The sequence below is a fragment of the Furipterus horrens genome, unplaced genomic scaffold, assembly GCF_987537825.1.
Source record: "Furipterus horrens unplaced genomic scaffold, mFurHor1.1.pri manual_scaffold_6, whole genome shotgun sequence".
NCBI classification, from domain to species: Eukaryota; Metazoa; Chordata; class Mammalia; order Chiroptera; family Furipteridae; genus Furipterus; species Furipterus horrens.
The window spans coordinates 30,805,686-30,832,124 of record NW_028327176.1 but is presented as its reverse complement, the minus strand read 5'-3'; the positions used below and the strand labels follow the sequence as shown (position 1 = coordinate 30,832,124).

General features: G+C 36.9%; 1 protein-coding gene across 1 annotated transcript in view; it reads right to left on the bottom strand.

The window, feature by feature from the left end:
- MSH2 (mutS homolog 2) overlaps nt 1-26,439 on the bottom strand; it is a 60,012-nt gene that overhangs the window by 12,459 nt on the left and 21,114 nt on the right. Inside the window, exons 7-10 of the mRNA XM_090280244.1 lie at nt 22,727-22,926; nt 8,257-8,366; nt 2,186-2,309; nt 447-597 (exon numbers count right to left, since the gene is read on the bottom strand). Coding sequence (XP_090136370.1) covers nt 447-597; nt 2,186-2,309; nt 8,257-8,366; nt 22,727-22,926 — 585 coding nt within the window. The remainder of the gene's footprint in view (nt 1-446; nt 598-2,185; nt 2,310-8,256; nt 8,367-22,726; nt 22,927-26,439) is intronic.

Below are 26,439 nucleotides of genomic sequence, written 5' to 3'. Positions count from 1 at the left end.
CAGCCACTTGATATACCTGAAGAATTTTTTACTTGATAAATGATAGTGAAATTTTCTTTGAAAAAACAAACATGTGAAAATAAGTAAAGCAGAGATATGAGGGGGAACTAACTCTGATACAGAAAATGTACTATAAAATAAATGTAATAAAATCTTTTTCATATTGACAAACTGGTGAGACAGATAATGTGAAAAAAATAATCTTAAAAATAAACACAAAGTGCCATTTCAGTTAATGAGGAAAAGAGTTATTATTTAATAAGTGGTGCTGGGACAGCTGACTAGCCTTTTGTAAGACAATAAAGCTTCAATCTCACCTTATGCCTTATCTCAATTAACAGTAAATATGGCAAGACCTCCTTATCACAGAACATTCACATTTCATCAGAGTAATTTAGTTCTAAGGAACTACTGAAGGCTTAACAATATAATACACGTTTACAAACCTATTGGTAAATTTAACTCCATTCTTCTGGATATCTACGGTACTGAAGTTTTTATTGTTACGAAGGACTTTTTCTTCCTTACACGTTACGCGAAAATAATATCCAAACTGTGAGTTGGAATCCAGTTTAATCTGTTTGCCAGACTCCAAACCTTCATGATCAGGAAAAAAAGAAAGTGTCAAAGATATCAACAGCCATTTTTCCATGTAAATGTTTAAAATAAATAAATCTGGAGTGAAAAACATACTTTTATTACATGGTAACATACTGAAAATTATTAACATTATCTAACTAAGAAAGATAAAAATCCTACTTCACTTCACTCAAAAACTACATGAATTAAGGATATCTATAAAATCCTTTAATTCTCTTATTAATGTTAGCTTCTGACATGGCAGCACTTGCTGAGTAAACCCATCCAAGGCTGCAGAGCACCAGCAGGGGGCAGCACACACTGTTCTGGATGCTGGGGGCAAGAGGATGAGTAAGCTCTAGTTCCCTGCCCTTGAGGAGCTCTGCATGAGGGTTCTTTAGTTAACCAGAGCAGTTCTCTGGAAGATAGAGCAAACTGAAGTGAACAAATATACTTTCCAAACAAAAATATGAGACCCTGACAATGAAACTCTAGAAAACTAGGACAAATATTTTTTGTTAAGTAGGAAACTTCACAAAACAAGCAACGATACATCAAGCTAGACTTGATGCAACAAAGGTTTTGAGTTTTGTTTTTTTTTTAAGATTTTATTTATTTATTTTTAGAGAGAGGGGAAGGGAGAGACTCATCAATGTGAAAACATCGATAGGCCTCTTCTCACACATGCCCCAACTGGGGTCGGGCCTCTCCTTATAAGCTCATTTATCAATGCGATCTTTATAGACCACAAACCAGAAGACAAACAGTATCTATGGATTTACTTGAAACATGGCCATCAAATGTGTTAGTAGCAAACAATAGAGACAGACCTCACTTGACTGGGGAGCAAAGGGACTGTTGAGAGCTAGAACGTGAGGAGGAAAATTTCAATCTTCTTCAAACACAAAAATTCTTGAATCTAAGATCCAGTCCATATAAGGACTCTCTATAGAACTATGTGCATATTTTAAAATATGAAGATATGGGCATATATCTCCAAAGAGGATCCATAACCTTCCTCAAATTTCCCAAAGTTTAAGTATTACTGCTCTGAGGAATCTTCTAGTTCAAATGCTAAGATTCATTTATTCACTCAGCACACATGTGAGTGATGTTCAGAACAAAGAAGTTTACAAATTTAGAACAGTGTGAGTAATGTGAGCGTAGCTAGGGAATTAATCTAGTAGAACAGGCAGACATTAAAAAAATTGATATTAATAAAGTGCTCAGGAACCCCATAGCCAAATCAATGAACTATTTCCAGTAGAGTTAGGCTTATAGAGAAGGTGGCATCTAAAACAGGTCTTATATAAAAGACATAATGCCAAGGCCTGCTGGGTGACCTGTTTGGCTGAAATGTAGAATCATCCTGGGGTTTGGGGGAGTTAGTAAAGAGGTGAGTCTAGCAGAGCAGGCAAGGCTTTGAATGTAAGGTACCCTGTGTATCAACTGTGTTTGCAATTTTATTCCACAGAAAAAGGGGCTGGCACTTTAGACAAGGAAGGTGGTATAATCAACTGTGTCTCCTAGGAGAAGTAATTCTGACACCAGTGTGGATATTATGTAGACAAAAGAATTATTCAAACCTCCAATAGCCCATCCTTACCTAGATCTCTAGCTGTACTTATTAATGTTGATTGCATCTTTTTTTCTAAATCATCCATTATTTCTCTTAATTCAGTCAGATTAGGATCAAATGAAGGTTTTACAAGGAATTCATGGTTTTCCACCTATAGACAGAACAAAGAGCAGTTCAATTTTATTAACAATGGATAAACATGGAAGTCACTGAAGCAAGTATTTTCTTTTACTTATTGAAATTTCACTAATGTTTTCACTTAGTCGCAACTGTAAGAAGCTTGTATTTATTAAGAGATGTCAAGTTCTGTTTATTCGCTTAGAGCTCTAGATGTACAAAATTATTCATATGAAACAGTGCTATTGATGCATGTCACCAAGTATTATTTTTATTTAATTTCCCCTAAACAATGTTCAAAACATTCTTCCTAAACATTACTAAAGAATGTTCAATATTCAAATATAGAATTATATTTGGTTTTTGTCCAAACCAAGTATCTCAAAAAGTCAGCTCTAAGAAATGAAAGTATGAAAATTAATAAAAAAGTATAGCCCTGACCAGTGTGACTCAACTGGTTGGGCGTCATTCCACAAAGCAAAAGGTCGCCAGTTGGATTCCCAGTCAGGGCACATGCCTGGGTTGCAGGCTGTGTGACAGAGGTGGCCAATCAATCTGTCTGTCTCATATCCATGTTTTTCTCCCTCTCTTTCTCACTCCCTTCCCCCTCTCTAAAAATAAATAAATAATTAATTAAAAAAACAATTATAAAATTTTACTTCTTTGAACTTTGTTTCCCTAAATCTTATATATAGTAACCAGCAAGAATCATAATGAAAAAATAGATCTCACAATGGTAAAATATACACAAAATACTTAGAAACAAAGTCTTCATTTAATAGGATTTTTATAAAGATAACTGCCTGTTAGAAGTTTTAAAAGAACTGATAAGTAAAGTGGCAAATCCTGAAGAGAAAATTAAATCAAATATTAGATCTACTCATTCCTAGTAACTGTCCAATAGGAATCACTTTGGGGGGGCGGGGGGAGTAAAATTTAAACAGACAAAATTTTAAAAATTTTAATATCTTATTATAGATATTAATAACTGTTAAAATTATATATAAAAGCATGAGTTTTCTAAAACAGGGAATTTTTAAAAATTAAATAAGTGGGATTGATATAACTTCCCAATTACAATCCACTTAATTCAGAGTACACACATGTTAATGTAACCAAACGTGAAGAATACAAAAATAAGGGGTTAAAATCAAATTTCAGGAGAGAAAAAAAGAGAATAAAAACATTTATCAAATAATTTTCTCAATTTAATTCAACAAAATAAAAGCTAGATTTTATTATATAACATTAAAATTTAAGTTTTTAAAAAATAAACCCAATTTTAAAGTACTTCTTAATCCCTCTTCTTTTTCACCCATCTCCCCAGCCCTCCCATCTGGCAACTGTCAAAATGTTCTCCATCTATGAGTTCATTTCTATTCTCTGCTTCTTAGTTTATTTTGTTTCCTTTTTAGAGTCAATCGTTGATAGATATGCATTTATTGCCATTTTACTGTTCATATCTTTAATCATAATTCAAGTTTTTAAAAAATAAACCTAACTTTTAAAAAGACAAAACGTTTCATCCAAAACGGCAACCGTGTGCTGGGAAAAAAAAAAAAAAAAAAAAAACAACACAAGATATTTGTATAAAAGAAAAGCTTTGCAAAATATAAAATATAAAGATTAATATTTTCTTTTATAACAGCACTTGTATGTATGAGAAAAACAGCAAGGTCATTAAATGGGCAAGTATAATAGACAACTCACAGATGAGACAACGGGTAGTAAATAAACCTAAGGGAAAATAATAAAGCACCATAATAATAAAATGAATATTCAAGCAACTTTAAGATATTATTGTACTTTTTTTTTTTTTTAAAGGAACCCGCCACCAAATATTCATGAGGCTACAGTTGAAATTAGTGCACTCATTCATTTCTAGTGAGAATCTAAGTTAGAATAACCTTATAAAAGAAAAAAGCAGTATTCGACAAGACTCAGTTGTTATACTCTTTGACAGCAACTCTACTTATAGGAAGTTAAACTAAGGAAATAATGCAACAGAAGTAAAACAACACAGGGGTGAATAAAATCTGTGCAGATTTATTTGTTACAGCAAAACCCAGAAATAATAAAACATCAAGTATTTGCACAACGGTACATCGATAGAATATTATATAATTATTTAAAGACAATGAAGATGACCTAGAAACAAGGACTAAGACTGATGAGATACCTGCAGGGGAAAAATAATGCTACAATGGTGGACTGACACTGCTACAGAACTTGCCTCTTCCGACGAATTCAAGAAAAGTGAGGCAAAGGAAGGTCAAGTTCCTATCCTCATCCATACCTTCCAGAAACCCAACGATGAGTCCACAGAACCCTGTGAATTCTTACTAATAATGCCAAATCTGGAGAGAAGCAAGTTGAATGAGTATACCTACATTTATTCCTTTCCCAAGTCAGGGAATAACACTTTGAAAGCGCTGCTGGGGACACCCAAGTGAAACAAGGGAAGTAAATGACTGGGCTCTAACTTACTAAAGTAAATACTCTAAGGACCACACACCAAATTGAGTACCCTTCAGGAATACCTCACTACAGTATTCCCTCTATATCGCGGTTCACTGTATTGCGGAATTTTAAAAAATATTATATTTAATTATTTATTGCGGATTTTTCGTTATGTTGCGGGATTTTGCGGTACTGTATATGTACGTTGTTAAAGTTACATAGGTTTAAGAGTGTAGAATATGTTTAAGAACATAAGTAGTGTTTATAAAAGTGTGGAAAAGGTTAATAAGGGACTGGGAACTGTTTATAAATGTGTGGGAAGGGTTTATAAAGCCTTAAGATATATATAAATACTAAAATAAATGTAAGGTTCCTACTTCCCAGATTTTCACTTATCGCAGGGGGGTCTAGAACATAATACCAGCAATAAGTGAGGGAATACTGTACTCCTAAACAATATTGGATAATAGAAGATACCATCCAACACACCCATTACATCAGACTTACACAAAGAAGACAGAAAAAAATTAACCCAGGCTTAGAACTTGAAAATGCAATAATGACATCAAGAAACAAGATTTAAAAAATGAGGAAGGCCCTGGCTGGTGTGGTTCAACGGACTGAGCGCCAGCCTGTGAACCAAAGGGTCGCCAGTTCAATCCCCAGTCAGGACACATGCCTGGGTTGCAGGCCAGGTCTTCAGCCAGGTCCCCAGCTGGGGGCGTGCAAGAGGCAATGATACACTGATGTTTCTCTCCCTCTCTCCTTCCCTTCCCTCTCTCTAAAAAATAATAAATAAATAAAATCTTTTTTTAAAAAAATGAGAAAGGAAGTTAGGTCCTAAAAATATCATTAAACTACAAGTAAATACAACATAGCAAAGAAGAGGTACTATTGAGTCAAATTTACCTGTATTGACAAAAACTTGATATAATCAGAGAATTCACATGAAAGCTAGAAATTAAAGTATTTAGAAAGGAAAAAGAAGAAATATGGAGGATACTACATATCTTAAAAAACAAAAACTCCACTATCCTAGAAATACTAGATAAAATATAAGTTTTTTTTTTTTGTTTGTTTGTTTTATTCCAAATAAATGTATAGTTGAGTTAAAGAAAACCAGAGGTCTGAGTTCCTGAAAGTAGAGTCCCTGGTGGAAAGCCAAGCCAGAGTTGGGGCATTTAAAACACCCACGTCATGATAAACAGCAACAATAGGGAAACCTGCCTGGGCCCTGGGAAAGGGAAGGTGGGACAGAATGTGCTCCCCGACAGTGTGTGACTAAAAGCCTGCCTTCACCGGCCTTTGGAATTCAAACCCGGGCCATCTGTTTTGGCAGTGGAAAAGGCGGCTGGTTGCTGGTCATTCCTATTATCTCCTCCTTGTACAGCAATGAAACTAACAAATTTTCACAGAAAACAACTACTAAGAACAAAGAATACATTTAGCAGCTTCCTTGCAGCTAGGTGTGGGCGTGACTAAATTCTGGCCATTACATGTGAGCAGAAATAATGCGTGCCATTTCCAGAATGTGCCCTCCTCTTCCCCTTTTGTTCTCACCCACTGGCTGGAATGAGGATAAAGTAGTAAAAGCCAACCTGGACCTAGAAGATGAAGGCAACACACTAAGGGTTCTGGAGCAACAAGGGAGAAGCCAGGACCTAGAGAGAATGGGGCTGTCCCTGCTAGCCCTGTACTGCTGTATCTACACAGTTATGACAGAATATTAAACCCCTACTCTTATTTAAGCTACTGTTACATATTTGGGGTTTATATTTTGGCAGCTGTATCTTCACTCTAACCAATCTAAATAGCTCCAGGTTAAGAAATTAACTTCAAGTGTTTCTGAGTTAATTATATAGTAGAGTATATGGCAAAAGCAAACTTTTTTCCTAAAAAAAAACCAATATTGTTTGCTTGTATGTAATTTGCACAGAACCCAGATAAACAAGAATTCATAATCTAAACATATGTAACAGACAAGGAAACAAGATACTCAGTAGAAACAAGGAGCAGACTTAAACCCAAGAAATTTGTGATATGTAATATTAAGTATATTTTTAAATTTAAAAAAAACCAACTTTATTTATTTATTTTTAGAGAGAGGAGAAGGGAAGGAGAAGCAAAAGGAGAGAAACATCAATATGTGGTTGCCTTTCTTGTGCCCGCAAATGGGAATCGATTCTCAGGCCGGTGCTCGATCCATTGAGCCACACCAGCCAGGGCCAAATTTTTTAATTTTAAAGAAATATAAGAGAATGGAACGCATGAGCAAAGAATAAGATAGTACTCAAAAAAGGCTAGGAAGAGTCAGAAATGAATCAAATATCTTTTATGAATGAAAATTAGAATTGTTGAACAAAACCCCAATGGACTGGTTAAACATAGTATCAGAGCTGAAGACACTGGCTCAGTGAATCAGAACATCTGAAGTAATCCCAAAGACAGCAGCGGACACATGGCAGAGAGAATGTGGAAGTCTAACACAGGATCCAATAGTAGTTTTAGGAAAAGATAATGAAAAAGCACAATATTCAAAGACATAATGACTGATAATTTTCAGAAATGATAGAAGACATGAATTCTCTGATTAAGAAAACACAGCAAATCCAAATAGAAAAAATAAAAAGAAATTCACTTATGGACACATGATAATAAAATGAATCAATATCTGGAACCAAGATTTCTAAACATTAATACTAATATAAGCCAAACAGCACAATATAATCTTCTAGGTACGAAGGAAAAAATAACTGTGAATGTGGAGTTGTACGCCCAGATAGAATATCCTTCAAAAACAAGAGTGAATAACAGACATTTTCAAATGAACAAAACCTGACTAACTGATCCCCAATAATGGAACTTCTAAAGACTATCCAGGAAGAAGGAATGGACAGCAAAGAAATTGGTAACTATATGGGCAAATCTAACCTTAACACTAACTGTATAGAATGGAAATCTGAGGGGTATCCTCCCTTCCCCTCTCTCTAAAACATAAATAAATAAAATCTTTAAAAAAATAAAAGGCTAGAAAAATAGTGAACACACAACTAAAGAGGTTGAAAAATGACCAAGAAAAATGAAAAAAAAAAAAATATATATATATATACATATATACAAGAATTGAAACTAATGAAATAAAAAGAAAAGATACAAAAGAGGATTTAAGAATCAACTGATGAATGCATAACTGGAACAACAAATCAATGTTTCTTTCTCTCTAAATTAATTTTTTTTCATTTTAATGAAAAAATAAAATTGGGTTATTTATCTTTGTCACATCTACCACGATGATAAAGACCATTCTCAGCATCGCACTGTCGAAATTCCAGAAAGGGCCTCAGAGGCAACCTGGGGAGGGACTTCAATCACATCAATGTAGAACTCAGTATCCGTAGAAAGAAAAAGAAGAGGCTCAAAGGAGCTTCACAAGTGTCTAAAAAGAGAAGTCTAAAAAGGTTAGATATGTCTTTGCTTTTCAAAAATATTCTGCTGCTTAAATTATAGAGAATATTACATACCTGATCCATATCTAAAGTTGTTTCTATCATTTCTTGAAATTTGGAGAAATCAGAACGAAGATCAATAAGAGGAGTTACAAAAACTGCCAACAACAACGACTGATGTTTTCCTAAAAGAAATTTAAAAATATAAAAATATATATATTTTTTAAAACTTTGAGATAGTATCATTTAATCCAAAGCACAAATAGCATACACAGGTAGTCAAAGGAGTTTAGTAACTATTTTTTATAGAAAGAGAGATGATCTGGCACCCAAAGCTTCCCACTAATAAAACATTGTCTCTCTTGTCTGTCTCCCTCATGAGGAGTACTAGAGACTCAGAGATGTGACATTAATTATAACTAAACTACATGTTTTTGTAGATTTTTATTTTTTTTATTACATTCTTTTTAAAAAATATTATATTTATTTATTTTTAGAGAGCAGGGAAGGGAGGGAGAAAAAGAGGAAGAGAAACATCAATGCAAGACAGAAACATCTATTGGTTTCCTCTCGTTCACACCTGACCCAGTGACCAAACCTGAAACTCAGGCATGTGTTCTGACCAGAACCAAACTGGCGACCTTCTGCTTTGTGGAGCAACACCCAACCAACTGAACCACACCAATCAGGGCTCTTTGTAGATTTAGTAACTCAAAAGTCATCAAAATAAAGTACCTCTAACACAGCTTATTCCATTGCTCTAACACCCTAATTCCCATTAATAACACTACAGTGTTCCAATTAACAGAGATTAAATCAAGTCAAGTATTTACACCGGAACTTTGCTCTCTGCTATTTAAGAATGCATGATGGAGAATTATGTGAGGAGCAGGTGAAGTAACAAAGTCTACAGCATGAAAAGCCTGAGTCAAGATCTAGGTGCCATCCAACCCATGCAGTTCAGCTGCGCTGCATGCAAGACAGCTGACCGATGTTTCTCTCCCTCTCTCCAAAAATAAATAAATCTTAAAACAAAAAAGGATCTAGGTGTCAATCCAGCTCTGCTACCCACTGGCTTTTGTGATCTGAAGCATGTTACTGAGCTTCCTTTTCCTTGTCTATTACAGTGGGAATAATAATAGCTGCTCAGAAGATGAATGAGATAACTACACACAACACTTAGAAAAGTACTTCACACTTAAGAGAAGCCCAACCATTACCATGTATTATCATCATTATACTGCAAGAATTTCTCTCCTGTTCTCCAATAAATGCCCTTGTAAGAACTCTGCAAGTGACCACTAGCACTGCATTTCACTCCCAAGCAAGATTCTAACCTCTTCCAGGAATATCAGTAGCTCTTGAATGAAAAAATAAAAAACTACTATGAAGTTAACAAAATCGTTATAGGAATTAATTTTATTACTAATCACAACAGCATCTACATAGTTAGAAAACAGTACATATGTGTGAAACATTTCTATAAACACTTTGCCCACATAATGTCTGTGCTGCAATGCCTGGGTCTTGATTCTAAATGAGCTCATATGCTATTGGTAAATAGGGGAATGATGGCAGCAAGACTGATAACACTGGTTCTCAAATTCGTTTTTCCCCAGTGCATTGTTCTGAAGCGGATCAACAGCAAATTTTCACACAACTGAAAAGTAAGCTTAGCTATATATGAAGACCTCCGAGTAGTTGGCTTAATGACCATTCTACTTCCTAATATTGAAACGCAGGGAAGCTGCGTATAGGACAAAGGATGCAGAAACATTTGCAAATGTGGAATTTTTTTTCACTAAATTCTATACCCTGGTTCAGATCTTTAACTTTGATGAAACTGACCTTTATTGGAAGCAAACGCCCTCAAAGAGCATCTCAAAAGAGGAAACAAGAGCCCCAGACTTTAGGGTTACAAGAGTACCTGATGCTGCTGCTGGGTAAAAATGCAATGCCGATTTATGCATGCTGCCGTTGTTCTTGGCTTGTCAATGCTTTTGTTAAGTGATTTTTTTAAAAAAAGATTTTATTTATTTTTAGAGAGAGGGGAAGGAAGGGAAAAAGAGCGGGAGAGGAACATTGATGTGTGAGAGATACATAGATCGGTTGCCTCTGGCACATCCCCAACCAGGGACCTGGCCTACAACCCAGGCATGTGCCCTGACCAGAATCTAACCGGTGACCTTTCGGTTCTCAGAACAATGCCCAACCCACTGAGCCACACCAGCCAGGCCTTGTTAGTGACTGTTTGAAATATTTCATATATTTTGAGATCTACCTTAACCTGATTTTTATATGTTCTGTTTCACTTCTATCATGACTTTAATGGTAAGGTTTTCCAAGACTACACAAAGGATATTATTATAATCAACCTGTATAGATTTCAGAACTTGTATCCTCAACGTGTCCTCTAGTCCTTCAAACACAATGGCCCACCTTGCTACAGCTCTCCTCTTCTGCCATAAAGCCCCTTCTGCATTAACCTGCTCCTTACACTGCAAGCTTTCACTAGCACCTTAAATTCTTTCCTCTATTTGTAATTTATACTGAGCCCCAGTTGTCAATTACCAACTTGGTGTTTTTTTTTAATTAAAAACAACAGGTTTTCTCTCTCTCTCTCTTTTCTTTCTTTTAACAGCTTAATATTTTGTCTGACATCTTGGAAAGGCTGCAGTGGTAGTAACAGCTCTCAGACCTTCACTATTCAGTCCAAGGACAAAAAGAAATGTCAAAAAGTTGATCAAGAAAGACAAAGTTCCAGTGAACAAACCTGGGGGCAAGGCCAAAAAAGAAAAAGTGGTCCAAAGGCAACGTTTGGAACAAGGTTAATAACCTAGTCTTGTTTGACAAAGCAACATATGACAAACTGTAAGGATGTTCCCCAACTATTAGCTTATAACCCCAGCTGTTGCCTCTGAGACTGAAGATCTGTGTTTCATTCCAGTGCAGCCATTCAGGAACTCCTTAGTATAGAAGTTATTAAATTCGTTTCAAAGCACAGAGCACAAGTGATTTACATCAGATACACCAAAGGTGGAGATGCCCCAGCTGCTGGTAAAGATGCATGAACAACAGGTCCCACCAGTTATATGTTTTGAGAAATAAGACTTTATTAAATTAAAAAAACAAACAAAAACCAGCGTCATGGGCTATAATTCATACCAAATAACTATTCATTTTCAAGTGAACAATTCAATGGTTTGAAATATATTCAGATCTGTGCAACCATCACCACAATCTATTTTATTAGAACGCTGTAATCACTCCTAGATGAAACAAGGGACTCTGTACCCATGCGTAGTAACTTTGCATTATCCTCCAATCTCTTGCCCTTCCTCTAAGCCTAGGCAACCACTGATTCATTTTGTTTATATAGATATTTGCCTTTTCTGGACATTTCTTATAAATGGATTGTGTGATATTGTGAAAGCCTTCTTTCACTCTGTATAATGTTTTCAAGGTTCATTCATGTATGGTGTACCACCATGTATCAGCACTTCATTTCTTTCAATTGCAAATAACATTCCATTCTACAGACATGTAAGTTTATTTATCCAGTCATTAACTGATGGACACAAATTGGGTTTTGGTAAAACTCCATTCTCCCCTAGTTACCTCAGCCTGGAAAGCCCTACACAATCTGTCCAAGGGTCTTAACTCAAGGACCACAGACCTTTGAATTCAGAGTAGTTCATAAACATAGAAGAGAAGTAAATTTCATCTTTCTTTTCCCTAACTTCTAACTGAAATCTAGCATTTCTGCCATTACTAACAAAGGCAATAAACCACAGTTGTATTGTCAGTACTGGTGTCTTTGTTGTCAATCAAAATTTCAGATATACTTTCATATTATATTATAGTTTTTGGAGATAACGAAGTATTATTTAAACTCAGTTCAAGATTGTAGTAATTCATTCATTAAAAAAAATCAAAGAATTTATTTTATAAAATGTACTTCACTTCAATATAATTGGTTTCCTTTCCAACTCTGTTTTATTTTATGCATTTAAAAACACCATTCTGGCCCTGGCTGGTGTTCCTCAATTGGTTAGTGTCATCCCTTAGACCGAAAGGTCATGGGCTCGATTCCTTGTCAGGGCACATACCTAGGTTGGAGGTTTGATCCCCAGTTGGGGCACATGTGAGAAAGCAACTAATTGATGTTTCTCTCTCACATCAATGTTTTGCTCTCTCTAAAAGCAATGAAAAACTGTCCTTGGGTGATGATTAAAAATAAATAAATAAAAAATAAAAACACCATTCTGAGAAGGGGTTCACAGGCCTCATTAGAAGCCTAAAGGGTCCACCGCACAAAAAAGCTAAAAACCTTATACAGGCCTTGCCTCTCTGGCCTCAACTCCTACCAACATCTCCCTTATTTTCTATGCTTGACCAACCTACCAGTAACTTTCTTTCACTCGTTCAACAAGTCAAGTACATGGCCAGCCTTAGACACTTGTGATAACTGGTCCCACTGGCCTCCCCACAAATCTTAACAGCAGACTTCTTCTCATCATTCAAGTTTCACCTTAGACAGCTATTCCTTAAAGAGAAAATCCTTCACCACCAGACCTAGTATCTTCGTCTCCCCGAGCCAAGTCACTATATCACATCAATATATTCCACTTCCTTTACTGTACTTATTACTACTTGAAGTTCTTGTTCATTTTTGTTTGTTTGCATCCCTCTACCTTTCCACTATTATAAAACCTCCATAAGAACAGGGACCTTTTAAGTAACATCTACCACTGTACCTCCTAAAACAATGCATGGCAGAAAGCAGGCAATCGATAACTATTTGTTGAATGAATGACTTCATGAAGGAAGGGAGCAAGGGACTGATGAAGTAATCAATCACTAGTCATTAATTAGCTTTGATACACACAACACTCCTCCAGCAAGGATACCAAAGATCACACAGGGAAATAACTGTTAGCTTCTTATAGGCATTAAAATGTGAAATGCCAAGTAATCTAGTCATTACATTAATTTTTTTTAAAACTCCAGATTCACTGTCAGCCCCTAGATTCATTTATAACTCCTTGAATATTTCATATTTTTTAGGAATGTTGCTGTGTGCCTCACCAACTTCTGCAATGTTTAGGTCAATAACCATTAAGTACTTACATTTCTATAACAACCTAAAGCGCATTTAATCACTGTCAAAATTTCATTGTCATTAACTATGATAAAAATTATAACAAATTTCAGAGTAAATGAAAACCCGTAAGTCTATTGAGAGTAAATGGTTCATTAAAATAAACTCCTGTTGAAAAACCAAAATAAAAAAATTAAAAAAAAAAAAAAAAAAAAAACTCCTGGAATGCTGCCAAGATCAACTTTTAAGTCTAAACCTTAAGTCTATCAATTAGTGTAACAACACTTTAATTCTAGGACTTATTTCCTCCATCTTACCTATGTTCATGCCTTCTTTATAGATTGGGAGAAATACTAAGGAGAACATCTTCAGTGAATTTAGAAAGATTAATTTGCAAGTGGTAAAAAAACCAATGAAAACTACTTTGGCATATGTGCTACAAAAAATAAAATGTTGTACTTTCTTAATACCCCACTTGCGAATGTTCTTTTTACCCGTATAACTTACCTATGAAAATCATATTTTTGGAAGATGCAATGTACAGCATTGTGACTGGCTAATAATACTGTACAGTCTATTTGAAAGTTGCTGAGAGTAAAAGTTCTCATGACAAGAAAAATAAATTGTAACTCAGTATGGTGACAGATGTTAACAAGACTACTGTGGTCATCATTTCACAGTATGTACAAATATGTCATTATGCTGTACACCTGAAACTAAGTGTTACATGCCAATTATATCTTAATTTTTTAAATTCTGTTTTTGTGTAATTACTTCTTTAACATCTTTCCCTTGCTGTTTACTGACAAAGAAAAAACTTTATACCCTCAGCAACTAGCAGTGAGTGACTCCAGTGTTTGCTGAACCTTCTTTCTATTTCTGCTTCTATTTTCCTATCTTCTGTAATAGTCTCTGGATACTAGTCCTTTGTTATGATGAAAACACAATTTTTGCCTTTAATAGTACAAAGATTTTAAAGTATTCAAATACAAACATGTAAGCTTTCAGAATCTCTTAAATAACAAAGGAAAGACAAAGCACCTTGAAAACCTGGCACAACCATTTTTATATTGATTAATTTTCACTTTCCCCTCTCACGTGTTAACAATCTCCCCCTTAGATTAAGTAGTACCTTCTCATTCTCCCAAAAGAAGTTACTGAGTGCCTACTACCTGTCAAGAATTGGGCTGGAATACTCATTCCTCATGCACATGCTGTACATCTTAGGGGCGTGGTAGGGGTGGAGAAGAGATAACAGAGCCATCAAACAACTAATTACAAAGAAGGGTGGCAAAGATAGTAACAGGGAAACACAAGGTGCTTTGGAAACACATAACCAAGGCAGGACTATACTTAATGTAGGGAGGGACAAGATAAGCTTTCTCAGCGAAATGACTTTTAAAGTGAAATTCAAAGATGAGGACAAAACCAGGTAGGACAGGAAGGGATAGATGTCCACGTGTAAAGGAACAGCATGTACAAAGGCCTGGAGAAGTGTAAGTGTATGTGATATCTGGTGGATGTTAAGTTCATTTGGACTAATGCAAAAAACATAATTTTTTTCAAAGCACAGACCTTAGTAAATATTAATTTAGTAAGCATTAGCATTTTTCAATAATATTAAGTGTCAAAGTAGAGTAGCGTTGTTTGTTGTTTCAGTTTTATACAATTTATTATGTAATTATTTGTTTTTATATATACACTATGCACACGTGTACACACACACCCATGGGTATGCACTGAGTCACAATGCAAATGTATTTTTTTTTTTACTTAGAAGTATACTGTATTATTAGCACAACTATTAAAGAATGCATCTACATTAGGGAGCAAAAATCTAGTCTTTTTAAAGGCAGGTTATTTATTTTCAAAGCATCCTCTGAATGAAGATTTCCTTTTGCTTCTGGCTTAGCGCTACTTGTCAACCAGCAGTGGCTGCTGCCAATTCAACACCACAAGGAATCCCCAATTTGGGGTGCAGTGAAGGAAACTTTATTCAGTGCAGACAGCTCAACTGGGAGGCAGCACGGCTGTGGAACAGCTCAACAGTGTTTAGTGTTACCAGTTCAGTTACGAAGTAGCACGGCTATGGAACAGCACTGCTGCGAGGCAGCTCTGGGGCTAGGCCCCTGTATGGCTAGACAGCTTTGCTCTCCACACTGACCTACTCTGCTCTGCTCTGGCAAGACATCTTTGGGGTTTCGAGATATCTTTTGGTTTCATCTTTGGTTGTTTCAGGTCCAGTCAGGGAAACTCAACCTACAGAGGACGGGAAAGTGCACTCTCCCAGCCAGAGGGAGCTGACTTACAAGGATTAAGTCCCTGCCTGGTCCCTGTCCCCTCGCAAATGAGAACTCCACCTCCTCACCGGTTCACTGGTCCAAAAGGACTGCCCTGATTAGTAAGAATGAAGCTTCTCTGATTGGTTCTTGAAAATGCTGTTTTTATCTCAGTAGGTTCTAATAAAAATTGCTTATTGTCAGTTGTGGCCAAAAAAGTCAGAGAAACACCAGCAATGAGTAGGAGGGTGAGGGAAAGGATAGAGACAGGAGAGGCGACAATTTATGAGGAGGCTGTTAGCTAGTTTAGTTTAGACTTTAATCCTAAAGGCAGTAAAGCAAACAAACAAAAATACTGAAGGGTTTAAGGGTTTAAAGCAGATTAATGACATGTTTCTATTTACATTTACATTTGAGAAAGACAGTTGATTGGAGCAAAGATAATGAGTTAGCAGGAGCCAAGACAAAGGACAGCAATAGCAACAGGAGGCTGAAGGTGGTTCAGGTTGATTACAGCTGAGACTGAAGTGTTGGCAGTGGGGGTGAGGAGGCATCCGAGGTGAAGAATACTTATGATGTGGTATCAATAGGAATCGGTGATTAAGTGAATGCAATGAGGAACAGGAAAGGAGTCACAAGCTGATTCACTGGACTCAGGCCACTGGGTAGGTGATAGGGCCATTTACTGAGGTAGGAGAATTCTAAAAGGAGAGTTTAGAGATGAATTCTTTAATTAGACACTGACACACAGGACCATCCAGGAAATCCTTGGTCAGAATTCCCACACAACAATACTTAGATGGTCTAACCAGCAGCAGTCCACTCTGATCAGATCAGATCATGAGTCCTTAGCTCATCAGAGGATTAGCCCACCATTCTGTTTTATTTATCTGTAACCTGCTGGGCCCCTTTAGGCATCTGTCCTGCAATGCCTGGGGTCTTATCTAACAGGCAGCCACCAACTATGCCACAGGCCCCCAAACTCCTACCTCAAACAAGCGTTCCTTAGACTTGTGTCTGGCAATGCTGAGGTTGCTAAGTAAACTGGCTTAACTACACTTAAATTACTCGTAACTGTCCTCTCTCAAATCATTTACATTTTATTTAAAATCACTGAGAAGTAACTGGAAGTGCCTGGCAAAATAATTAAGAATAAGACACTAAGACTTTCCATTAAGTTAAATGAGCAATTAACACTAAAATCAAAATAAGCTATAGGATAGCTGTAAATAGCAGATATGGGGTACCTGTTACCTCCCGACACCAACCTCCTCAGATCCAAGGCCTGGTAATAGTCACCGATCTGTTAAATCTGACTTCCTAAACAGTCTATATGACTGAGAAAAATCAAGCTGAAGTCTAAATTAATTATAAAATTAATATCAGCATTTTTTATTCTATTAAATATTTTAACAATGGGTAATAAAAGGACCTGAGTTTCAATTATCAAATATAATTTATTCTATTGCTCACATTCCCTTAACTAATTTTACATAAATTCTTTGTAATATTAATTCTAATCTAGACAGTCTATTAAATATAATTCAACTTTATCTGACCCCTTTAATATATTTATAAAATGGATTTAAAAATCCATGGGAAAGAAGGATGGTAAGATACTATTAATGAGAGTTTACAGTATTCACAATATTCACACAAATATGAAACTGGATCTAGTAACAAACAGACATTCAGGTGAATCATGATAAAAATACCAAACAATTCAGTCACTCCAATAATGACCTTCAACACAAGGCTATCTCTGTTTTTCCTTTGCTACTATTGTATGTATTGATCTGCTCTCCTTCCTCATTGCTCTTGCTCTCTTCCTTTACTCACTTCCTCTTCTCAGACTCTCTGGTCACATCATCCCTTTAATGCACAACCACTTAATCTGATCCCCCCATTTGCAAATAATGTTTTCTCAGTAATACTTTTTTCCTATTGCTATTGGCATTCTGACAAAGCAGTACTTTTCTATGCTCTTTTCTTCTGATTCCAGTGATTATTTATGAGTATCATTTTAAACTGGTGTCAGTCCCAATTTTGTAAATTATTTTTTCCTCCTCTCACCCATCACTTCTTACAGCAATGTTCTCATCTCATTTTTTGATAGAGCATAATTTAAATGTCTTCTTTTTTCTCTTTCCATTACTATTTAGATTATCACCTTCACTATCTTCAATCTTTCTTTGCTAATAAAAGTTTTCCCACTACTTTATATTTGTGGGTCAACAGTCACATTATCCATGTTTCTCACTCCATTCAAATAACCTTGTACCCAGATCCCACTAAACATTTCCAATTAACTTACTAATCACCATAACAAAAGCAAATAGTAAATTTGGTGAGGGTGTGAAGAAATTTTCCTGTAAACCTTATGACTGGAACAGTTAATTAATACAACCTTCCTAAAAAAGTAATTAGTCAATATTTAATTATTTGCCACAAAAATGCAGACCAGAGGGAAAAAGTCCAAAAAGATTTTTTAAAACTCAACAGTGGTTAAACTTCTAGAGTTAAACTGGGTGCTGGCACTTTTACATTACTATTACTAAAAGAAAAACTGCATAGCATGGCCAAAGAAATCTAGTTTCAGGAATTTATTAACAGAAAAAAACAAAATCAAAATGCCAGGGAGGCACACAAACCTGTTTTTTAAAAAGTAAGTTTCTGCATAGTAATCTCCCATAACTTTAAAATAACAACAGCACGGGCTGGTGTGGCTCAGTGGACTGAGTGCCGCCGGTCTGTGAACCTAAAGGTCCCTGGTTTGATTCTGGTCAGAGCGCGTGCCTGGGTTGCAGGCCAGTTCCTTCCCCATCCCCCACACCCGAGTTGGGGGCATGCAAGAGGCAACTGGTCTTTTGAAATATCTAATATAATATCAAACAATAGAGGTTAATTATGGCAACTGACAATTAATACCACATACATGTTTATCCCACCAATACACTTTATTACATTTCTGCATCTAGCCAATTCTGTTATAATGCAATATATGTATCCTTAAAACCCATAGCATTATGCAAAATTATACAATAAATACCAGAGTTCATGAGAAAAATAGGGATAGGTCACAACATTCAGAAACTTCAACAGTGACACAATTAAAAAAAAAAAAAAAAGATAAGATCCCAATAAAAACAATTGCAGTTTTACACATTAAACTAAATGGTTAAGAAATGCATAAATACTGTAAGAAATACCACTCTTTACCTTCTGAAAAACCTGAGGCTCACTTGTGGAGGTGGATTTCTGAAGGACTGTAGGTTGTAAGCTACCTTGAAAATGGTAAGTTGACTAAAATGGGGTGTAAAGTTATAATAACAAATACGAATGAGGGCAGCTCATGAACTGAGGCCACTGGCAGACGTCTAAGTTGTATACATGCCTGTGTGTCTCTGCGTGTTTTGTGTATTCCTATATTGCTCAGTTCAGCTGGGTGCAATTTTCCACTTTTACCTCTATTTAACCTCTACTGTCTATTTCCCACAGACAAAATTGTCCATCAGCAATGCAAAAGTCACATTATGCTCAAAGTGATCCCTAATATATCAGCCATATTGGGACAAATCTATGCTTTCAAAACAAGTTATAGCAGAATTGACTTTATATAATTTTGTTTAAAAATCGTCGGCAGCCGTCCATCTCGAGAGACGATGGTGTAGCTTCTTAAGAGTCTATCTGCACCGCCGAGAATGGCTGTGCAGTCCGACTCGGGAGTGACACGGTATCTGTCTCCTCCCGTGTTGAATCGACATCTTGCGATGACGCTGGAGTGTCCTCTCCAGTGAAGCTGAAGCTACAGAGCCTGGGCAGGGTGATATGGAGGGTCTGCTGTTGCCCATGCAGCAGACCCCCCCTCTCTTCGCAGCTGAAGGGTCCAAGGGAAAGACGGAGTCAATACAGCTTGGCTTCAGGTGCGCCGCAGGAGTTGCCGGTGTTGACTACAACGTCAAACCGCCTTAGGGACTCCGGCTCCGGATTTTCTGTCGGGGTTTACTCCCTTAGCCTTTCCCCTGAAGAGGTATGCCGCAAGGCAGCGGAGGTTTTTTGGAGTCAGAGTTTTCCTTCTCTGATGTGCCCTGACTGGAAGATCGAACCAGCGACACTTAGCTCGCAGGCCGACGCTCAATCCACTGAGCCAAACCAGCCAGGGGCTGTTTAAAAATATATACCAAAATATTAATGAGGATCTCTAAACTGTATGATAATTACCTACAAAGAATTTTACGTTATTATAAACTGATAAATAAGAAAATTTAAAAAATATCCCCAAAATATAAAATTCAACCAAATCTTAAAATAGCAGCTTCATAGGCTAAAGTTTAAAAAGTACTAAATTAGCCTGGCCCAGTAGCTCAGTGGGTTAGAGCATCGCCCTGATTCCCCAAGGTTCTGGGTTTGATCTCCAGTCAGGGTACGTACAGGAAGAAACCAATGAATGCAAAAATAAGTGGAACAACAAATCAGTGTTTCTCTTTCCCTTCCTCTCTCTCCCCAAAATCAATCAATCAATAAAAACAAATTTTAAATGTTAAATTAGTAAAGCAGATTACTTTCCAGAAATGCCAAATAAATTGCTTATATATTCTTATCTTTCACTTAGAAGGAAACTCAGCAATCAAGTAAAAAATGTGTTTATTAGATTAACTTACTATGTTATTTACGGTTAAAAAAAGCAATGATGATAAATGCACAAGGTGCTATGAAAACCAGGTAAAGAAACTTCCAGTTCTAAGACCAGGGGAGGCTTCACAGAAGGGATAACATCTGAGCCCAATCCTGAAAATATTAGTAGGGGTTCATCATGTGGACATGGTAGTAAAGCACATTTAAGATGGAAAAAACATGCACAAAAACATAAAAGGGCATACATAGCGTGTCTGGAGACTGAAACTGCTGTACCGAAGCAGAGTGTCTAAGTGAAGAAGTGCGGGGAGGCGACACTGAGGGGAAGCTGAACAGGAAGCAGCAGCCAGGCTATGTGAAGAAACAGGGACTTTTTCCTGTAGGTTATGGGAAACAGAAGTGTTCTGATCTGATAGGGGAATCTGACACGATCAAATGTGCTAGTAAGAAAGGTAACTATGCGGGGGGTGCTGGGGGAGGACTGGTGCTGGACAGAGGGGCGCGAGGAGGGGAAGATTGGAACTATTGTAACAATATAATCAATAAAATATACAAAAAATAAAAGATAACTATGAGTTCATTGAGAAGGATGCAGAGACCAAAGGAGAAAAAAAATAGCAAACGTGAGGTATTTAAGAAGTATATTAAACAGCAACAGATGACTCATTGGATATAGGAATAAGAAAGTTATGTACCTCAGCATGAAAACTGTTACAATAAAATTCACCAATAAAATAATTTGCATACTCAAAAAGAGTTGTTTTAAGCATTATCAGAAACGTGTCCTAATTACATAACACCATTATTTTAGGTTTTACATCAACCTTTTAATTTTAAGAGAAATGAGGAATAATGGAGGGCAAATGTATTTTTCAAATAGCTGTTTCTGACAAGAGAAAGATGATTCAGTCAAGCTTTTAGCACTCAGTGCAAATGGACTTTCTACACTGTTGCTGCCCTCTGCTGTCTGCATTTATTTTACTTTTTTCAGGAATAACAAAAATATCACTAAACCTAGAGTTAATAAAAAACCAAAAACATCACAAGATATATCAAGAGAACATATCCAATTTCTAGCAATAAACTAATATATTTTTACAACTCTTAAGTCATGACTTTGCCTTTAAAGAGTGCATTTGATTTATTTTCTTCATAAATTAGCCCTACTTTTGGCTTTCTCCACGACATCAGTAGTAGGCTAAGGAGCTACACTGAACTCTGCAAAATGTCATTCTGTTGTTTTTTAAAAAAATTCAAGACAGGTCAGTCAGATTCCTAATAACCAGGGTGCACAGGGAGTCTCCAATGTTCAGGTTATAAAAAAAGAACAGCTCTTAGCAGCACAACACCTGAAGTCTTTCTCCTCTAATATTTTCTAGGCTGAGTGACTTCAAATATCTGCACACGGGTCGCTGAACTGCTGCAAAGCTCTCATCAAATGTGGTAGGTCACACACATGCAACAGGTGTTTTCATTTCCTTAGATATATACCCGGAAGTGGAACTGTTGGATCATATTCTGTTTTTTGCCTGCTGCTTACCCCCCAAAAGGGGATAAGAAATTCTGCTTTGCATATTTCTTGGGTAATCTTTATCCTTCCCCTGGAGAAGCACGGAGAAACTGGGGTTGAGGGCAGCCTGGCTCCCCTGCTTGTCGGCAGTTTACTGTGACTGATGACTTGTACCTGGTGCCAGTGAGCACCCCAGAGGGCTCTGCTGGATAAACTAGCTACAGGACAGGAATATGCCCAACAGGCCAATAAAAGAAATATTAATAAGCCCAGCCAAGACTCTGTTTTAGGCTCTCTGGTTCCAAGGTGCCTTGCACACATTGGTGGTCCCTGGTCTAAGAAAGGAAGTGCACCTCACCACAGACCTTTCAGAGAAGGACACTAGGAACCTGCACATGACCTCTCTGGCCCCATGGCTGTGACAGCCTTCAGCTGTAATGCATGTCTTTACTTTAGTGCTGCTGTTAGATTGTATCCTTTTCCTTTAGCAAACTGCGAATTTGTAAGCACTCTGGTTTTGGGCCCTATGAGTATTATTTAGCAACTGAACCCTGTTCAACTGCCACTGTTGGTGCAATAGGCCTATTAATAAACTCAGTAACCCTAAAAAAGTTCTGCCCTAACCAGTGGGGTCAGTTGATTCGGCACATCCCACAAAGCGGAAGGTTGCCAGTTCAATTCCCTGTCAGGGCACATGCCTGGGCTGCAGGTTCAGTCCCTGATTGGGACTTGTGTGAGAGGCAACCAATCAATGTTTCTTTCTCACATTAATGTTTCTCTCCCTCTTACTCCCTCCCTTCCCCTCTCTCTAAAAAATAAATAAAATCTAAAAAAAAAAAAACTAAAAAGCAAATATTCTAAGTTGTCTCATGAATTCTGCGATAAGCTATAGAGCAATACAAACAAACCTGTTATTAGAAAAACATAGTGAGTCACCAGTCACACTTGCTATTATAAGGACAGCACATTCACTAAGTATATCAAGAGTGAAGGAAAATAAAAACAGAATCATTTTGTTACCTTCATATTTTTCCAGAGCCTGTATAACATTAGGGAGTTGATTTATACCCTGATAGAGTCGGTAACAATCTTGTAAGTTTGCTGCTTGTCTTTGAAGTTTCCTGGCAAGTCGGTTAAGATCTGGGAATCGACGAAGTAAATCTTCTTGTAAATTCTGTCTCAATTCTCCATCTTCCACAAAAGCTTCCACTAAATTTAATCTGCAATAAATTACACTAGAATTAAATATTTACTACAGAATTAAAATTTGTCAACTAGGTACATAAGTCTTAACTAAATGAACTAAAAAAAACCTCCAGGTAAGGATCTTAAATCTGTTCTGAAATGTTAGCTTTTTATGAAGGATGGAAAGCTCCGTTAACACTGTACTATAAGCAGTTTCTAATTAGTTGTTAACCAAATTAATGTTTAGTTGAATGGTACAAAATAATAAAATATACCCATCTTTGTTTAACTTTCATCAAACTGATGTTCCTTAAATAGAAGAATTTCATTATTGGGACATTATTGTTACCAACACTACTGCATATGTTAACAATCTTCTTTAATGAAAGAATTACAATTTTAAAAATGTTGCCAAATCCAACATTTAATCAATCAGAAGACCTTATAAATTTTCTCTTTATTTATTTATTTATTTTTAGAGAAGGGAAGCGAAGGAGAAAGAGAGGGAGAGAAACATCAATGTGTGAGAGAAACATCAGTTGGTTGCCTCTCACACGCCCCCAACACTGAACCTGGCTCGCAATCCAGGCATGTGCTTTGAATGGGAATCGAACTGATGACCTTTCGGTTCACAGGCCGGTGCTGAATCCACTGAGTCACACCAGCCAGAGCTATAAATTTTCAAAATGAATTCTAAAATTATCGGACACTACAAAGACAAAAATTTCTAATTTTAACTGAAATAAGTCTGTTGATTTCTCAAGTCCATAAATTAAATCTTAGCATGTTTCAAGAACTGTGAAACATGCAGCTCATACTGCTCTTGCAATTTATTAGAATAGTGGCTCACCCACCCTTTTGTTTTCACTGTAATCCACAGCAAGAATTGTTTTTACATCATGACCCAGCACATGCATGCATAGATATTGCAGAGGGCAGAATATGCCACCTCAAAATTTGACACTTTGACGTAAGAACTATTGTGATCTGAAAACAAATAAGCAGCAGAAAAAACAAAGGCTATCTTCTCCTTGTTTTCATAAAAACAGGACATAAATTTATAAAGGGTCCTCCCCTCCTCCTTCTTTACCAGGAAGGACAAAAGTTAATCATCTAAACAACTTTAGACCCTTATCAGCCTGAAAATGGGACCAGGGGAACCTACATAAACTTTACTATCTAGTATCCCAAATATTTGCCTTGCCACGAATTGTAGCCTTAGAAAATCAGTCTTGTCACATCTCTTTGTTCCTTTGCTAAAATGTTACATAAGCCCAAGTTCTAACCAACCCTCCTGTTACTCATCTCTGAGTGTTCCCATGTTTAAATATAAACTTGCTCTCCTCTTGTTAATCTGTCTTTTGTCAGTCCAGTATAAAGGTCCCCAGGCAGATAACCTAGGATGATAGTAGTAAAAATTATTTTCATTCCCTACAAAATATAAAGTATAAACCAAGTGTCACAAAACAACAGTTACTATATATGATGCAGTGTTATTTCTCTTACATATTTGACTTTTTTAAAATGCTGATTTTCACCCACTACACTAATTTCACAACCCATTACTGGGGCACAGATTGCAGTTAAAAAAAGAAAAAAATGTTCTAAGTCCAACTAAAGGTAATAGCTGAAAGGTAAATTTTAACAATCAAAGGTAGAGATAATGGCCACGGCATAGCAACTAACCAAAGACCAGAAGGCCATCTATCAGATGAGCATCCTTTTCCTTACACTTGTAAACTATATAAACAGTAGATTAACTTGCAGGGGGTTACACAGGATCAGCATAAGGAAATACTTAGCTTTCTAAGTATCTTAACTATTTACTGGTCTCTCCCTCAGCATTTACAATTCCTGCATAATCAAAATGTTTATTCAATATACTACATGAAGGAAAAATATGCTGCCCCTAGAGCAGTTACATAATGACTGCACATGGCATCTGTCCGGAAAAAGTCCAGCCATTGTTAACATACTGTAACAAGAATGGCTTGCCCAACATCAATGTAACCTGGCAGCCAAGGAGAATGGACTGGATGCACATGCGTGAGCAATGATGACATCATTGTACTAGTCAGTGGTGGGGGTGGTAGATGCTCTTGAGTGAGCATGTGTACTGTGTGGCCATCACATTCAAAATGACTGAGTGAGTAATGAATCTGCATCAAATTTTGTGTTAAGCTTGAACATTCCTTCACAGAAACTATCCAGATGATTCAGGAGGCTGCAGCTATGGGCAACTGGCGATTGACAGCTTCTGCAAAACAATGCAACCCATGCAGAGTTTTTTTGTGAAACATCTAATTATCCAGGTGACTCAACCCCCCTACAGCCCAGATTTAATGCCTTGCGACTTCTGGCTTTTCCCAAGACTAAAATCGCCTTTGAAAGGGAAGAGAATTCAGGCCATCAATGAGGTTCAGGAAAATACAACAGGGCAACTAACTGATGGCGACTGGTACTGTGTGAGGTCCCAAGGTGCCTACTTTGAAGGGGACTGAGGCGTCATTGTCCTATGTACAATGTACCTTGTATCTTCTTCAATAAATGACTCTGTTTTTCATATTACATGGCTGGATACCTTCTAGACAGACCTCATATATTTAAAGGATTTCTCAGCCTCAGCAATACTGACATTCCTTGTTGTAAGGGGCTGTGGCTGTTATGTGGTGTTATACAGCATCCCGGTCTTCTACACACTAAAATTTCTCTAGTAACTGCCAAATGTCCCCTGGAGGGAAAAACTGCCCCAGGTACCACTGGTTTAAAGGAACCTAAATAAAAATTCACTTTTTAAAAGATGAAAATAAAGATAAAAATAACTGAAACTCTATAGGATGTCAAGATATCTAGGTAGCTGGCAGTAGATATATTTTTTGTGGCAAATGCTAAATTACTGGGAAAATAATCTGCTTCCAAGCTTGTATTATGAACCAGTCACTGGGGATATAAACAACCACTGAGAATAACTCAAGGCACTTATTGCTCTGGAAAAAATTTCTATTGCACGTACTCTAGATTTAAAAAAAAAAAAACCAAAAAAAAACAGATGCAGCCAAGTCACAAAATCCAATAAAGCAAATTGGGCCTTCATTGCTAAGCCTCTGGCTCTACTTGCACTTTTCCAAGTTTGGTCCAAGATCACCAGCATCAAAATTACTTGGAGCCCTGGCTGGTGTGGCTCAGTGAATTGAGCACCAGCCTGCAAACAGAAAGGTTGATGGTTCAATTCCCAGTCAGGGCACGTGCCTGGGTTGCAGGCCAGGTCCCCAGTTAGGGGTGGAGAGAGGCAACACCGATCCATGTTTCTCTCACACATGGATGTTGCTCTCCTTTTCATTCTCCCTCCCTGTCCCTCTCTCTAAAAGTAAATAAATAAAAAATATATATATTTAAATTCCTTGTAGATAATATCACAGAATCCCTGATGGGGATGGGGGAATTCTATAAAAATTTCAATGAACTTCTCAAGAGATTCTTACACACACAGCAGTTTGAGAAAAGGCTGAGTCCTAAGGATCACAAGAAATTCCTGAGGCATAAAGGGT